The 18030-nt window shown below is 41.6% G+C and overlaps 1 protein-coding gene across 1 annotated transcript in view; it reads left to right on the forward strand.

Annotated features, from left to right (window-relative positions):
- Positions 1-18022, forward strand: part of Pfkfb1 (6-phosphofructo-2-kinase/fructose-2,6-biphosphatase 1) — a 49902-nt gene extending 31880 nt beyond the window's left edge. Inside the window, exons 8-14 of the mRNA XM_026407396.2 lie at positions 585-792; positions 4146-4292; positions 7293-7397; positions 12125-12254; positions 14809-14871; positions 15887-15951; positions 16274-18022. Of these exons, the coding sequence (XP_026263181.1) occupies positions 585-792; positions 4146-4292; positions 7293-7397; positions 12125-12254; positions 14809-14871; positions 15887-15951; positions 16274-16333 (778 nt within the window). The 3' untranslated portion in view covers positions 16334-18022. The remainder of the gene's footprint in view (positions 1-584; positions 793-4145; positions 4293-7292; positions 7398-12124; positions 12255-14808; positions 14872-15886; positions 15952-16273) is intronic.
- Positions 18023-18030: the final 8 nt, after the last annotated feature.

The following is an 18030-nucleotide window of genomic DNA, read 5'->3' on the forward strand; positions in this document are numbered from 1 at the left end:
ACTGTATCATGGCAGGAATGAATCAAACATTACTTTCCTATGACCAATGTAATTCTACATCATGTACACCCAGAAGAATGAGAAATTATACTCTCTATATGGATAACATGTCAAAATACATTCTACTGTAATGTATAACTAAAAAGAACAAATAGAACATTTTAAGTAGCAAAAAAAGAAACAGGGGAAGACTTCAATTAGTATTTAAAGGGGAGGAGAAATGGACAAGACAGAAGCTGCCAATGAAATGTTGATTTCAGAGATACAGAAGATCACTCTATTTCTGATTATTGCAGCAGTGTGAATCACAGAGAAGAGAGCCCCAGCTGCTTGATTTGGAATCAAGCTGAAACTGAGAAAAGGAGAAAGAGGGGTATGGTAGAAGGCAATAAATCCTGTAGGATAGTCAGGAACTAAGACTCTAGAACAGATACTCAGAACAGGGCAAACCATAGAATCTTGTTAGTTAAGAGCAGAATTGCAGAGGAAACTTGAAAGCAAGGTGTGTGGCTGGGGTTTTCTCTTGGGATCAGCCCTCCCTACCATCAGACATTGATCTGCCCTTCTACTTGTGTCTGGCCCAGCCACCTGTCCTACATCAAGATCTTCGATGTGGGCACACGCTACATGGTGAACCGAGTACAGGACCACATCCAGAGCCGCACAGTCTACTATCTCATGAACATCCATGTCACACCACGCTCCATATACCTATGCCGGCATGGTGAGAGTGAACTCAACCTCAAAGGCCGCATCGGAGGTGACTCTGGCCTCTCACCTCGGGGCAAGCAGGTAGGGAGGGCACCATGCACTAAGATGGGCTGCCTGAGCTGGCCGAGGTAGCATTGCCAGTACCTGGGTCCTGAATAGGGGGTATCCAATGATGGGGTAGAAGCAGATTCAGGTCACTCATGCCCTTCTATACTGTCAGACAGTGTTGAAATAGCAACTTAATTGCTTCCAAAGACCAAATGCTCCTTCAAACTGGTAGCTTCACTCTAACCTGCCCAAATCTGGCTGCTTCTCCATCCCATCACAATGACCACCTTTGGCCCTTGAATGACAGGTCTCCTCATCTTTCTCACAATTCTTTGCCTTTGTTCATACACACCTTGCTGTCTTCCTCTGCCACTCTGTCATCTGGCAATCATCATGTACACAGACAGCTCCCTTGAGAGACCTATTTTGAGTACCCATTCTTCCCAACTCAGGGAAAATGCTGTCTTCTCTCCCCAACCCACTGCAGGAATCACACTGTCATTAATTATCCCCACTGCTTACTGCATCTTCCTGCCTCCCCTGTTCCCTTCCAAGGCCCAACTCTTGCTCCAAGATCTGGATCTCCAGGAAGCCTCCTGACAACTGTTAACTTCTTCTAGGCAGGTTGCCAAACCCTGGGCTTCATCTCTCCCTGATCTGGCCTATCTCTGACTCTCACAGGGCATGACCGTCCTCCCCCAGTGAGGCATAGTGACCACATTCTGGATGTTGGCTGCACAAAGGGATATATTTCCTGTGTGTGTGTGTGTGTGTGTGTGTGTGTACACATTTGTGGGTGTAGGAGACACACATGTGGAGATGGCTACATGTCCAGCTAGGCTCTGGGCTATGTGGGCAGAGCAGGGGCTAGCTCTAGTCAAAAGACTCCAGGTACATGTAGTGCCTCAGGGCAGAGTGACACTTCCAGTGGCCTCTGTCTTTGCTCTGAGGAGCATAAGTGGGTGTCTGATCAAAGCTTACCTCATGGTCCAATTGTCTGGGATTTTTAGCACAGGTATTGCTTGCTGGGAGGATTCACTTCGGCTGAAACAACTGGGAAATAAAGTGCAGGAGGGAGATTCATTGTTATGCACAGTCATGGCGCCATCTATTTCCACATGTGTGGCCTGACTTAATTTTAAAAACAGGTCTTTGGGGTGACCAGTACCATCACCAGTTTATAGATGAGAAAGGTGAGATTCAGAGAGGAGCAAAGAGGTCCCCCAGGTCGCAGATCCCACAGCTGATACAAGACAAAGCAAAGACTGAAAACCGGGTCTTTCTGCTTGATTTCAACATCCCTGCTGGAGATATGGGAGGTGTCCCAGGTACACTGTTGCCCCAGAAGGCCTGGACCTTGGGGCTCTTTTTATTTTATTTTTTTACCTCCAGACTGGCAGCCTCCCCTTGAGGTAGACTTTGATCTGACACTCACTTCTTGTGCTCCTCAGAGCAAAGATAGAGGTCACTGGAGGTATCACCCTGCCTGGATGTAGCACCCTCCCCTGTGGCACCACCTGTACCTGGAGTCTCTTGACGGGAGCTAGCCCTGCCCTACCCACACACACAGAGCCCAGATGGACACATGGCCATCTCCATCTGTGTGTTTCCTGCACTCATAATCACACACACACACACACATACACACACACACACACACCAGGCCCATCCTGCACTATTATGGGCACAGTGCATCAGGTCTGGTTTAAATGTACTTTCTCATCAACTATAATCCCATCACTGTAACTCTCACTTATGCAGCACCTACTGCATCTCAGGGAGTGGTATTGTTGCTCCTCACTTATCATGTACAGTGACTCTCACAGAAGATAGACCTGATGATCAAATGCTACTTTTAGGAAAAAAGGTCAGAGAAGGGCAGGGATGTGTCTGAGTGGCTGTGTAAAGGAGTGGGGGGTAGGGGTTAACTCATGTCTCCTACCTGCCAGGCAAGAACTTTTTTAGCTAGAGCATATTGACTGATGACACATATCCATTATTAAGTGTATATTTGTGATGCTTATATATGTAGATACAAATGTGCACTTGCATGCATTTGTGCAAATATTCCTAGTACACACCATCTATGATTAATGACACAACTATTCACAGAAGGAAAGCTGATCTCTTGGTCTTCTGATCTCCCACAGCTCTTTGCAGTTGCTGCCATTGTTTCCTACCATGGACTGGCTGTGTTTTGAGAATAAGAACACCCCAGCACTTAGCAAAGGCCCCATATCCTCAATATATATGTGAATTCCCTTTAAACCTAGGTACTAGAAACCCTGCTGAAGCAATGAGAATTCACAGCATCAAAGAAATGTCTCCCAAATCTTACCTCCCCATTCCAGACCACTTTCTGAGTATCTTGAACCTTACCATCTTTAAAGACTGGGAATTTGTTTCTAGTGCCTACATGGGCCTGTCTGAGAGTCTGACCACTTGAAGACAGGCTGTGTCACAGAAGTTTATACAATCTTAGGGCAAATGGTGGCCAAGGGGTCTCTGTAGAGCATAGGAATTGGTAGAGGTTGGTGTGAAGAGAACTTGGTCATGTGACTTGATTGTCCACAGATATGTACTCAGGCCATATAGAAACATAGGATGGTGCCCAAAATGGAAGGAAAAGGAAGGAACATTTTGGGTGGTATGCCAGCATTTGTATTCTTGTCCTGGGCTCCACAAATGCTAGAGGTGGATCTGTTTGAATGATTGAATATCCTAGTATGGTACTTAGTGAGCAAGCAAACACATACATAGACATACATAAGTGCAAGCACACATACTCTTTTCTGTTTCCTTGACCTTTAACCACATGGGAAAGAGTATGGCTCTATTTTGTTTTACACTTTGTAATTATGCATATGCTTATCAAGTACAATGTGATGTTTCAACATACAAATACATTATATCTATATACTGCATATTGATCCATTCCCTCATGAATTTATCATTGATTTGTGGTGAGAAAATTCAAAATGTTAGCTATTTTGAATTATACACATTTTATTTTTTAATTAATTTATTTATTTTTTAGTTGTAATTGGACATAATACCTTTGTTTTATTTTTATGTGGTGCTGAGTATCAAACCCAGTGCCCCACACATGCTACACAAGCGCTCTACAACCCCAGCCCCACAACATTTTATTTTTAATCATGGTTACTCTACTGTGAAATAGAATGCTGGAACTTATTTCTCCTGTCTAACTGTAATCTTGTATTTGTTGAATAACCTCTTCCTATCCCTCCCTTCTCAAGGGTATGCCTTTTTATAAATTTGGGACATCTTCACTCTACAATTTGTGGAAGATTTGAGCTTGTTTTCATGGATGCCTTATCTTTCTCACCTTTCCCCCTCATCTTTCCTTTGCACCCCATCCCTAGTATGCCTATGCACTGGCCAACTTCATTCAGTCCCAGTGTATCAACTCCCTGAAAGTGTGGACCAGCCACATGAAGAGGACCATCCAGACAGCTGAAGCCCTGGGTGTCCCCTATGAGCAGTGGAAGGCCCTGAATGAGATTGATGCGGTGAGATGGAAGGGGTGAATCTCCTGACAGAGTGGGAGTTTGAGTATGGGTTTATCCCTGGGGTTGTCTTTGCTCTAGTTCTTATGGGGAACCTAATTAATTCAACAGACATTTCTTGACAATCATCCAGTACTCAACACTATTCTATGTCTCAGGGATCCCTGGAAGGCCAGGAATAGACAAGGACTCTACTTTTAGAGAGCCCAAAGGCACACAGCAAGACTCTATCTCAGTGTGACATAAGTTTCCGAGAGAGGAAGTATAAGGGGCTGTGGAAGATCAGAAGATGAGGGTGCCCCTGACCACACATGTGAGAGAGATTTATAAGGAAAGATTCATGAAGGAAGCCAAGGATGAGAAAAGAAACATGCAAAATGGGCTTGGGGTGGAACAATAAACATAGTTCAGAGATGGGAAACTACTTATATGAAGGCTCAGAGGTGAGAAGATACCCTAGCATGTTTGGGGAACTAAAAGAAAGAATGACAGAGATTCTGGGACAGTGATAGTGAGGTCTGGGGAGAAGGGAGATGAATCTGAAAAAAGATCTAGGCTTCAGGGTCTTATAGTCCATGTTGAGGGATTTGGATCCTGCCCTAATATCGATGGGAAGCCATTGACATGATCTAAGTCAAGGAGATTGGTCTGAATGTAATTCCCATTTTTAAAGCCCAGTCTGTACATGCATGGAGACTAGGTGAAAACAATGCCAGGATGAGCATGTAGACCAGTCAGGACAGGTGGCTGCATTAGTGTGGCAAGAGGCAAAGGCATGTGGAACCAGAATAGTGGTATGAAGATGGAATGAAGAAGGACTTTGGGAATGTTTCCAAAATAATAGGGTCAATGGTACTTGACAGTGTAAGGAGTAAGGAAGAGGGAGAGGTGAAGGATCCAACTCTGGTGACTAGGAAATCTCTTTCAGGATATCCTTCTCTTACCTATGCTATAAGTACATTGGCAATGGGTGGTACTTCACAGGTTATGGTTGTTAAGACCCAACATAAGAGCTTCACCACAGGTGTAGATAACTTGCATGGGGTAGGTTAACATGCTAGAAATGCTTCTATAAATTTAGAAATGTATGTGTGTGCATATTTCACATATACATATGTAAATATAGATGTACAAAGGAACACATATTTAGAAAGGGGCTATTTAGTAAAACATACATGTGCAAATATGTAAACTTGTCATCATAAGAGTTTAGTTTATGTTGTAAAGAAGAATGAAATTATGACATTTGCTGGTAAATGGATGGTAGAATAAAGGAATAGATTTGAGAGAGATTTAGGAGGCAGAATCTCAGGAGTTGGCCATAGGGGGGGTGAATAAGGAAGAAGCAAGAATTTGCAATGATGCCTAAGTTTCTGATTTATTTTCTATTATTGATTACATTATTAATGTTTAATTCCATCAATTGAGTCTTTTAAATGTACCTTGTACACCCTGTACTAGTATCTTTTACATATATTATCCCTAATATCCAAAACACTTCTACATGGTAATTGTAATTCTCATTTCTCAAGTAAGGAAAATAAAATTAAGGGGAATTAAGCATTTTGCCTAAAGTCAAGAGAGTGTCAGTGGCCATTTCCATAGGCAAAAGGCTCCCAGCTTGCCTCAAAATTGAAAGTTGAAGCCAATCAGGAAGGACCTGTGTACTGAATGGGGTACACATTCTTCCATGGGCAGTGTCAGTTGGAGAAGGTCGACACTACAGAGCTACTTATAGGTTGTGACAAGGGTTCAGTTCCACAACCCTGAGGGAAGCCTGGTAAATGACCCAAAAGACAACAGAGGCCACTTTCCCACTTCAGGAAGGTTTAATTGGAATTTACACACTCCTAAGGAAACTTTAGAAACCCAACATCACTTGCCACTACCTCCAGCAGCCACCTCACTCCTGGAGATTTCTCAGCCGACTTGGAAGCTCTTCTGTGAAGAGCTTCCAAAGAACTCATTACTTCCTTGGATAAAGAGATTGAAACCCATTCTAAAGCCATTAGAAATTTACTAGTTTTGCTCTCTGAAATTTCTGAAATACAGACACCTGTTAAATACAGACACCTGTTAAAAAATAAGGATCAGTCACTTATTTTTCTATCTAAAGTAGGGGTCGGGATGGAGGGATAGGAAATGCTATAGAATGGAAGAATATGACTATATTGTGCTCACGCATGTGTATTTGCATACAAAATCACAGATATCTGCCACAAATATGCTTATGATTGTACATATGAACTTCACAGACACAGGGACCTTCTTCTACCATCATGCCTATACCACACATACATACACATGCCTAGAGATTCATATAGACACACTCATTATAGACACATGCAGCCCTATATATACCCCACATGGACACAGAGGAGCATATAATGAACATGAACATAAACATAGCACAGATACAAAACCTCAAGCATATTACTGCAAATTCACACAGGCCTCAGACACAGGAATAGAAATATACATAGAACAGAAACACAATGAAAGATACATATTCATGGATACACGTGCTGCAGACACACTTAGATGTGCATGGATACACATACCACAGAGACATCCACACAGGCATAACACACACACACACACACACACACACACAAATACAATACATATGCAAGGCATAAGTCCTTTAACAAGCATGCTGCATACATACTTGCAGATACAACCACAAATTCTTATGCCTACATATTTGTAAAAATACATAATTATATGTATATTGTATACTTATATACCTACTGAGACAATCATAGAAAAGCATCATATACTCAACCAGAACACACCACCATCCACACACTATTGTTTTTATACTCACACAAGTACACACCATGCACACATATATATTCACATACACACCCACAAATAACAAACACAACTCCATAGCTGTGCTCACAGAAGTCCCAAGTACCATATTATTGGTCTTAGAACTATGGCAAAGGCTGTCTGGATTTCACCAGGCGAATGCTTGTGTCCCCCAATACTTTCTCTTAGGGTGTCTGTGAGGAGATGACCTATGAAGAAATCCAAGAACACTACCCTGAAGAATTTGCACTACGGGACCAAGATAAATATCGTTACCGCTATCCCAAAGGAGAGGTAAGTTTTGGAGGGTGGCCTAATTCTTAGAACTCCTCCACAGCGACTCCATTCCAACTTCCAAAATTCCAGTTTTAACACATTTTTAGAAACAGGGTAAAGCATGTTTTGCAACATCTGCCATCTTACGAGGCACACAGTGATTTGGCCATTGGCCATCAATTCATGGCTATATGCAACAGATTCCTCTTATTAAAAAGCTACATATATGCTAGGCATGGGGGTGCACACTTGTAATCCTAGCAGCTTTAGAGATTGAAGCAAGAGGATTGGATTGCAAGTTGGAGATCAGCCTTGGCAACTTAGCGAGACCCTGTCTCAAAATTTTTTTTTAAATTTTTTTTAAAGAGAGAGTGAGAGAGGGGGGGGGAGAGAGAGAGAGAGAGAATTTTTAATATTTATTTTTTAGTTCTCGGCGGACACAACATCTTTTTTGGTATGTGGTGCTGAGGATCGAACCCGGGCCGCACGCATGCCAGGCGAGCGCGCTACCGCTGAGCCACATCTCCAGCCCCTCAAAATTTTAAAAAATAAAAAGGGCTGGGGTTATAGCTCAGTGGTAGAGCATCCCAGGTTCAATTCTCAATACCCCTCCACACACACAAAGCTACAATGCTTTCTCTCTATTTTTAGGAGGACCCACTTTATCCTACACTTTATCTCTGGTCACCTCACTGGAGAAACTTGAAATACTTCTACATACTCCAATTTTAAGACATTTTATTGCCAAGTGCACTACATCTCCAGTCTCTCTGGACAGTTGGTATCATCCTAAAGGACAATAGGTACTACTTTGATCAACTTCTTTGCCATTACATGAGCCAGACCATCACTTTCCTATTTGCATATGAAATGACTACTTATTACTTTCTATCCAACCCCCACTTAGCCAGTTCCACATTTTAGAGCTTTTGCTCATCACACTCCATTTCTGAAACAAACTCCTGTGAACAATTATCAGAAAACCAGGGCATTTGGGAAGACAAAACAATAGATACTCTGTTCAGTTAAAAAGAACTTTCACATTTTATCTTCAACCTCAGCAATGATAATGTAAAGTCAGGCTTAATTTGCCATCATTTTCCTTTATATATTTTGAGGCTTTGTTAAAAAGAGACATACAAAATTTTTTTTGTTTTTTGTCTCTTATAAACAGCTTATAGTTGTATTTTGCTGTTTCTAATCCAAACTAAAAATGGTAGTTTCATACCTTTACTTTTATTTTAGTTACTGATTTTTTTAGTTTATTTCTATTATCTTATCTTGAGCTTCCCATGCTTAATTTTTTCTCTTCTCCTGAGTCCTTTAGGATTGAGTTTTTACTATATTTAAGTTATATAATGTTTACATTCTTTTAGAGGTTGTCCTTAACATATTTAAGATATTTCATCATGATTCTTTTTATTCTTACAGATATCCTAATAAGGATATGAGGTCTAAATATTATACTTCAGAATCACTCAATTCATTGCTATGTGTTGTTATGCAACTGATTTGAACAATTAACATTTTAATGTGTTATTAACAAAACCTAGATTCAACCTCTCCACCATCACCCCAAATAATAAAAGAACTTTAAAACTCTGGATTCTCCTTCTCCTAGTTTGCATGTTGTTTTATATTTTAGTTCAACCTTGGTCTTAACCCCCAAATGAATTAGCACTGTTGTTATTACCACTGCATCTAGTTAATGTTTATTTATTTATTTATTTATTTTTGTACTGGGGATTTAAACCAGGGGCGCTTAACCACTGAGTTACCTCGTCAGACCTTTTTTGGAGGGGAGGGGGTCTTAAAAAAGACCCTAACCCTTTTTATTTTGGGGGGACAAGGTTGCCTAGGGCCTCAACTCACTGATACTGGCTTTGAACTTGCAATCCTCTTGCCTCAGGCTCCTGAGTTGCTAGGATTACAGGCATGTGCCACAATGCCCAGCTTGTCTATGTTTTATTCTTTTTATTTGTTTTTTTAGTTATACATGACAGTATATTTTGACATATTTTTACAAACATGAGGTATGTCTTATTCTAATTAGGATCCCAGTCTTGTGGATGTACATAAGGTGGAGATTCGCTGTGGTGTATTCATATATGTACATGGAAAGTCATGTTAGATTCATTCAGTTTTCTCTCCTACTCTGATTCCTCTTCCCTTCCCTTCATTCCTCTTTGTTTAATTCACTCCACTGAACTTCTATTCTCCCCAGCTTGTTGTGAGTTAGCATCCATGTATCAGAGAGAACATTCCACCTTTGGTTTTGCGGGGACTGGCTTATTTCATTAGCATGGTAGTCTCCAGATCCATCTGTTTACCAGCAAATGTCATAAAGTCATTCTTTTTATAGCTAAATAATATTCCATTGTGTATATCACCACATTTTATTTATCCTTTCATCTATGAAAGGGTAACTAGTTTGGTTACATGGCTTAGCTATTGTGAATCAAACTGCTATAAACATTGATGTGGCTGCATAACTGTAGTATGCTGATTTTAACTCCTTTGGATATACACCAAAGAGTGGGCTAACCAGGTCAAATGGTGGTTCCATTCCCAGTTTTTTGAGGAATCTCCATACTGCTTTCCAGAGTAGTTGCACCAATTTGCAATCCTACCAGCAATGTATGAATGTACCATTTTCCCTACATCCTTGCCAATATTTTTGTTGCCTGTGTTCCTGATAATTGCCATTCTGACAGGAGTGAGATAAAATCTCAGTAGATTTAACTACTTGTTTATGAAATCCTTTGATCATTCTTGCTGCTTGTAACCTGAAGACTGCCTTTCGAGTTCTTTTTTCCCTTCTTTCTTTGGAAGTTCCTTGTTTTTTCTAAAACTATTTGTGGGGGATGTCTTCAATAACCAATGAAACTTTGGTGTGGAATAAAACTCTAAGCTGACAGTTGATTCTCAGCATTTTGAAGATATTACCATTCTGGCTTCTAATCTAAGAAACTTGGTTAGTTTTATTTTTTCTTTTGATGCTTTTTTTTAAAAAAATTGTTTTAGTTGTAGATGGACACAATGCCTTTATTTTATTAATTTATTTTTAATGTGGTGCTGAGGATTAAACCCAGTACCTCGCACATGCTAGGCAAGTGCTTTACCACTGAGCCACAACCCCAGCCCTCTTTTGCTGCTTTTAAAATCTATCTCTGTTACCTTTGAGCTTCACAATTATGGCTAGATATCAATTTCATTTTATTTATCTAAATTTAGGATTCACTGAATTTCCTGAATCTGAAAGTTGGAATTTTCATCAGTTCTAGAAAACCATCAGATATTATATCTTCCAAATTCTCTCACATTCTTTCTGTTATCTTTTTCTGAATACAGTTACATATGTTAATCTTGCCTTTATTTTTCATATCACCTAACTTTTCTTCTTATTTTCTAGCTGTTTGTATATCTTTGCTGCATTCTGAGTAATTTCTTCAGCTTTCTCTTCCAAGTCACTCTTTTTTAAGTTATATAAAATGCTGTTTATACCTTCAATTTAATTTTTAATTTTTTGAGATTTGGGGGATTGAATTCAGAGTGCTGCACACTGAGCAACATCCTTAGCTCTTTTTTATTTTTTATTTTGAGATATAGTCTTGATATGTTGCTGAGGCTGGCCTTGAACTTGCAATTCTCCTGCCTCTGCTCCTGAATGTAGTACAGGCATGTACTAAACCATATCTAGCTAGTTTTCAATTTTAATGATTACCATTTTTATTTCTGAACTTCTGTTTAGTTTATTTTGAAATCTGCATCATATATTTGATACCATCTTATTTCTTACAGTCTATCATTTTATTTCTTAAAAATTCAAACATACTTATTTTATATGGTGCATCCTTTAAGTTTTTAGAATTATCTTCTTGTTTTTCTAATTATTCTTACCCATACTAGGTTATTTCCTCATGTATTTGTGAGAATTTGTTTTGGAAATCCCAGGTGGCCTGAGGTGAAAAAAATCCAGAGAGAATTTCCATTTGTTTCTTCCATGCACTCCTGGGAGTTAACAACTTGAGACCACTTTTTATTAAACTCTCATCAAAACATTTTCTAACCTACATGGGGAGTGTAATTCCATGTCACCAACCCACCTACAGGAATACTTGCAACTGTGAATTCTTACAGAAGGCATTTCCTAATTTTTTTCCACCAAAAGTCATGGAGAGACTGATAAATTTTCTTGTTGCTTCGCTTTGCCCATGGATGAACTTTTTCTATTTTCTATTTTACATAGGGTATAAGGTTTGCCCTTTAAGGGACTCCCAGTTATGTTAGAGTCTTAGTCCCAACTCCCCACAATATGCACACCTAAGGCTTTATATCCTGTTTCTATAAGGATTTAAAAACTCAAACCCCTTGGTTACTATGATTGTAAAATACACTCAGGACAGCGATAGCTTTTATACCCTCTTCTGATTCTTTTTACCAAGTTTTCCATTTTGGAATCCTATAGTTGAAATTACCTATTGTTTTGAAGTGTCAACAGTGTAATTAAGATATCTTGTAGTGGGGAGTATTATTATTGCTATTTTGCCCACTATATTGATTGCACCCATTTAACAGATGGGAAACTGAGACCCTATAAAGAAAATAAGTTACCTAAGATCACACTGCATGGTAAACAACTCACCCAGCCCCAGAATCAAGTTTCCTGATTCCTAGGTTTGATTTCTTCCTCTCTGGGCTAATATGCCTCATCCCCCTTATCCAAAGATTTCTCTTACCTTTAGTCCTATGAGGATCTGGTTCAGCGTCTGGAGCCGGTTATAATGGAGCTAGAACGACAGGAAAATGTATTGGTGATTTGCCACCAAGCTGTCATGCGGTGCCTCTTGGCCTACTTCCTGGATAAAAGTTCAGGTAACATCTTCCTTCCTGTTCCTGGTGTGGGGAACTGAATGTGATTTTATATGCACAATTGGAGGTTTATTTCTTAGTAGTTAAAAACACAATATCTAAAACAAGGATGCCTAGATTTAGATTATTTGTAACTTTACTTATCATTCCTAACTGTACTTCCTTTGGCAAAGTACTATAACCCTTCTGGCCTTAGTTTCCTCATCTGGAAAATGGGGAGAATAATGATGAAATTTCATTAAACGTGTAAATAGCTTAGAACACTTCATAATACACTGTGTGGGCCATATAAGTGTTTGGGTATATTATTAGCATTATTCCAATGTAATGTTTTCAAAGCTGACATTAACAGTCTACATCAGCCTAAAATGCTGAGTCAGTATCTCTCTGAAGCATGGTGTCCTCAGGTGATAGTGAGACCTTTCATGGCCTCATAATTCTAATTATAGGTTTTCCTAATTATAGGTTTCTGCTTTGCTGAAGGGATCATTTCATCAAGACAGTGGTTCTTCTTTCATTTTTTTTTCAAATGATAATTTATTTAAAAAAATCTAGACATGGCATCTACAGAATACCTATATACTGACAGTATACACTGAACTTCAAACTAAGGCAGGTGGCTGGGCAAGGAACTGTTGAATTACCTTCACATATAAAAGTCTATTTCTAATATAGATGCTGAAGCTTTGGCATTTCTAGGTTATTTTGAGGGGGGTTGAGAGCAATGCAAAAGTGTATTTTATGTCTATAATATTCTCATCTTTTTTATGATGCTCATTTCAAAAGAAAGAACACTCCAGATAAGTCATTTCCTCCACCTGGTCTTAAACTTCCTCACTGGGAATAAGCTATGGGATATGTGATAAGGGACCTTGCACTGCTAGATTTCTGATATGTTCACATCAGGTAGACACTACATGATTTCCTTTTTCTAGATAAGGAAATAAAGGCCTAGAGAGGTGAGGTAGCTTGCCAAATGTCATAGGGTTACACAGTGGCAGAGATCAGAGTTGATCCAGGGTGTATGACAGAGGCCCTTCCCTTTCAAATGAGCACAGAGTATGTGAGGAACATTTGCACCTCCCTCTTTGTCTCTACTTCTACCCACCTTCACACATAGGTCATGCCAGCTGCTTGCATCTGCCCTAGAAGCCAGGTTGGACAGGGCTGGGCAGATAGTCTTTCTCCTGTTATTCAGGTGAGTGATGGGACAAGACCCAGAGAGATGATATGGCAAGGAGTGCAGACCCACAGAACTATAGGGCTGTGACAGCTTGAGGTACACCCAATCCAATCCTGTCTTGTAATATGGGGACAACGAGGACCAGAGAGAGAGAAGTGGCTGGGTCAAGGCCACTAGTTGAGGTAGTAGCAGAGCTGAGTCATAGACCTTAGTCAAGTTGCCTTCCCTTCTCTGAGTCTATTTCCTCATGTAGACAATGAGGGTGAACAGGACCACAGAGCATTAGTGAGGGTGCAGTGAGATCATGCACAACAGCCCTTGGCCCCTGGGGCTGCTTCTGCTTATGAAGACAAAAATGATAAAGAGAAGCAGGATGAATGCCCAGGACAATTCCTAATGTCTCAGGAGTTTGGGAAAGACGTAGCAGGCCTTGAAAGCCTAGAATGGGCCTAAGGGATGGAAAGCCACGACCATGTTCCAGCTAAATGAAAGGAGGTAGGGAACTGTCTGTATTGCATCCTGGGGTTTTGGGAGGGTGGGTATCAGGAAAAAGTGCCACACAAGTGGGTATGTTGCCCCCAGGATGCTGTGAGCCCCTCTCTGGCAGCAGCTACAGACTACAGGGGCAGAGCAAGCTCTTGTACTCAAAGGGTCCTGGTTTTGACTTCTTACACTGCCATATTCTGGCTGTGTGACCTCAGACTAGAAGCCCCAGTGTCCTAATCCATGGGCTGGGCCTAATCACTCCCTCCTCTCAGGACTACCTGATTAATGGAAATATAGGCCCAGAAAGGAAATTGTACATAAATATCCAAAACAACTTTCTGCATAATAGTAACTGGAAATGAGTGAATCAATATTTGTCAATGAACAAGTGTGATAATAGGAGAAATCAGGCCTAAGCTGAGGAAAAGGCTGTGGGAGGTGTAAGTGCCATATGCACCTCTGCCACATTGGATGGTCACAGAAAATACTTGCCAATGGGAATTGTGAGCCTTTTTGGTGGGAGGTCTGTGGATAGTTGCCTGGGCTGGGCTGGAGTGAGGCCTGTCTTGATTTCCTATTGTCACTGAGCATGAGGAGGTGGCCATTTCTGCATGGCCTGCCCAACTCTCCTATGGGACACATAGTATGCCTGTTTTTCAAAGGCTATCCTTCCTCCCTACTCCTAGGCCGGCCTAGCTGCTCCCTTTCTTCCTGTGTAGATTGCTCTGAGTACTGTCCTTTGCAGAATGTGAGGCGTGCACCCATGGTGAGCCCCACCTGAGGAAGGGGAAGTGAAAGGGGGAGCATTGAGAAAGCCTGGTGGCCAGAGAGGTGGTGTCCTGCCCAGTACTGTCTCTGAGGTCTGCTTCCTACTCCTCTCCTTTCCAGATGAGCTTCCCTATCTCAAGTGTCCTCTGCACACAGTGCTCAAACTCACACCTGTGGCTTATGGTGAGTGCCCCATCCTCATAAGCAAAGGTACATAGAGGCCATGAGCATGCCTCTATTGCCTACCATTTGCCCCGAAGAGTCCAGGGAGTGGGCCCCTGGTTGGTGGTTGGACATCCTGCTGGAGGCGGGACTGGTGGTAGGTCACATAATAGGGAAGAACAAGGATGGTTTCTAAATTCCAGGTCTGCCTCCAGTTTTCTGTCTCTGCCAAGCACTGAGCATAGAACACTGAACTGTAGAAGGCCAGAGGGGGTCCCCAAAAGGAACCAAAGTAAAGTTGACCAGTCTGGGTAGTTGATATTCTGTATTGGGACATTAGTTAGCTATGAAAGGTTCATGAGGAGGGAGAAGACAGAATCAAATCTGGTTGGGGGAGTGAGAAGGAACAATGCCCTACTGAAGCCTGCAGTAGGGATGTAGCCTACCCATAGGAATGATCTAAAGGGACTTCTATAAGCATTGGGCCTCTTCTGCCAGCCCCAGGCCCCACTGATGCATGTTCCTCCTTCTTCAGGTTCCCTTGAACTCCTTGTGATCTCCATTCCTCTAGTGTTGCCATAGCCACATTACCCTCAAAATAAACTTTTCTTGGACCTAATTGCCCAAGGCAGTGGCCCAGGACTATTTCACCTCCATTGCACCTAGCATAACTTGGAGGATCCACAGAGCTCCATCCTTCGTACATAGATTAGATCACTGTCTCACTGGCCAAAAGAGTTTGGGGAGGCCATACAGATCTGCTCTCTTCTCTTTCCCCATGTTCAAATGAGCATTGGAAGTCAAGAGAACTTAGGGAAAGAGCTGGGGTGATGCCCTATTGGCAGCCTCTTTCTTATGTGGCATCTTCCCAAAATATCACATATCTCATCTGAATTCTATTCCCTACCCAGCAGATACAATCTGTATACAATATAAAGCTAGGATATGAGTGATAATGGGGGGTAGGAATGAAACTTTAGGAAAGACTTGTGCTCACCTTGGGGGCTTACAGACAAATGGGTTATTCTTTTCTGAGGCTGCAAAGTGGAGTCCATCTACCTGAATGTGGAGGCTGTGAATACACACCGAGAGAAGCCTGAGGTAGGTAGATTCCACACCCAAGCCCACTGTGGACACAGCACATGGTGAAGGCACCCTCCCAGATCCTGGGTGTTTCACATCACCAGAAGGAAAAAATCCAGAAATCTAGGAAATACAGCCAAGACCTAAGACACCTAGATAATCCCTGCCCAAAAGACCTTACACTGAGATTCACCCCCCAGGCCTCCCTAAGAAGAGGGTCAGGACTCAGAGCTGGTTGAAAGAGGGGAATCTGACAGTAAGGACAAGAGGCAGGGGAGGTCCTAGGGCCCCACACTGCTGTCTCCTTCTTTCTTATTAACCCTGGGCACTCTCTTCTCAGAATGTGGACATTTCCCGGGAACCCGAGGAAGCCCTGGACACTGTCCCTGCCCATTATTGAGATCTTTCTGAGATGTCAAACTGCTTCGGTCCTATCTTCCACCTTTAGGAACTGCTGTCCTTGCTATTCTCCTATTTTGAGAAGATTGTGGCTTTGGCCTCACTGGGAGAAGAAATCCTCAGCAGCTCCCAAACAGGTCTCAGTTCCTAGCTACTACCAAGGAGCAACCTAGCTCTGGATGAGGCTCTTTCTTAATTCCTATTCTCTGATCAATAAAGACTTCTCTTACTGCCTATAGGAGGATAGGAGAAGGTCATAGGGAGACTTCTCCCATTGTTTTCGAGATTCTAATCCTGATCCAGTTCTGGTGTTGTAGATGTGGAATGGGTGAGGAGTTCCTGAGAGTTTGGGGTAGTACCTGCAAAGATGGGAGAAGATAGGTCCCTGTGAGTGCTGGTGGAGCTTGTTCCTTGGTGGTTGATGTAAATGGGGGCAGGATACCTTTATCCCTATTTTCAGAGAAGAACCTGGCACTTGGGCAAGTGATCATCTTCTCTAACTCTTGTTGCCATCCTGAGTGTTTTCTGTCCATGTGAATGACCATCACACAGACCTCACACTCTGATCCCCTCAACTCCAGTGATCAACACCCTATCATCCCATGGATCTTGGCATCATCTCCTCCGTCTGACCTTGAATTCAAGCATCCCACTCTCATTCATAAGTCTTCACAACTCTGTCATTCATAGGGTCCCTAATAGCACACCTCCACACAGTAGGCATACATGTGGTATTTCTTAATGGGCAGTATTTGTACATCAAGAGTATAGTCCTTTGACTTCCCCATTATCTCCCAACCCATCAGTCTTCTGCCTCAATGTTCTTCCATCCCTAACCAGCTTGGGTCCTATGGTCTGCCTCTTAAGTTACTGTCTATACATCAACTATGAGACAAGCACCAAGTGACCCAGTGGTAAAAAGTCTTCAAAAGACTTTATTCACACACTTGCTGCCTTTGTTCTCTTGTTCTTTCATCATAACCACCCAATGAGATCCAAACCCTAAATAATTCATACCTCCATTTTTGTTGAGACCTACTACAGGTTGTAGATCACTGCTTAAAATGATGATGATCTATATTCATCTGCTTCCATACGCCTAAATCCTGTTCAATAGTCATGTTCTATTTTCTGGTACCTTATCCCACCCCACCCTCTTGGACTACTTCTGTAAATTCCTGACTCTTCCATCTACCTTCTGGCCCTCTCTATTGGTTTTGGTGTCATAGTCTTTACAATATGCTTAAGACTTTCCTAATCCAGGAAAACTGTCCCTTGTTCCCATGTTTACCCCTAGTTGCCCCCCCTTCTGTCCCTCCATTCTTACACAGATAATTCAAAATTAATCTGTACTTACACTCTAGAACTCTTTCTCTTTGCATTCTGCTTTTGGCTTCCCCCCTTTGTATTTTTTTCAAGCTATTATCCTCGGGTTTGCCATGCTTTCCTAGGCTTCCCCCCACTTAAGAAATACCTGCCTTTTAGCCTGAAGCTGGACCCCACATTCCCAAAAGAGCTATGCTGATCTCTAGCTCTTCTACAAACCCAAAATGTCACTCACAATTACCTAAGCAAATTAAAAGAAAAAAACTCCAATTCATTTTGCAAATTTAATAACTCTAATACCAAAATATGACAGCACACAGAAAGCAAACAAGAAAGCAAGAACAGCGAACAGATTTTTTTCAAAGCATGTCA

Source organism: Urocitellus parryii, chromosome X, assembly GCF_045843805.1.
Source record: "Urocitellus parryii isolate mUroPar1 chromosome X, mUroPar1.hap1, whole genome shotgun sequence".
In the NCBI taxonomy this organism is placed as follows: Eukaryota; Metazoa; Chordata; class Mammalia; order Rodentia; family Sciuridae; genus Urocitellus; species Urocitellus parryii.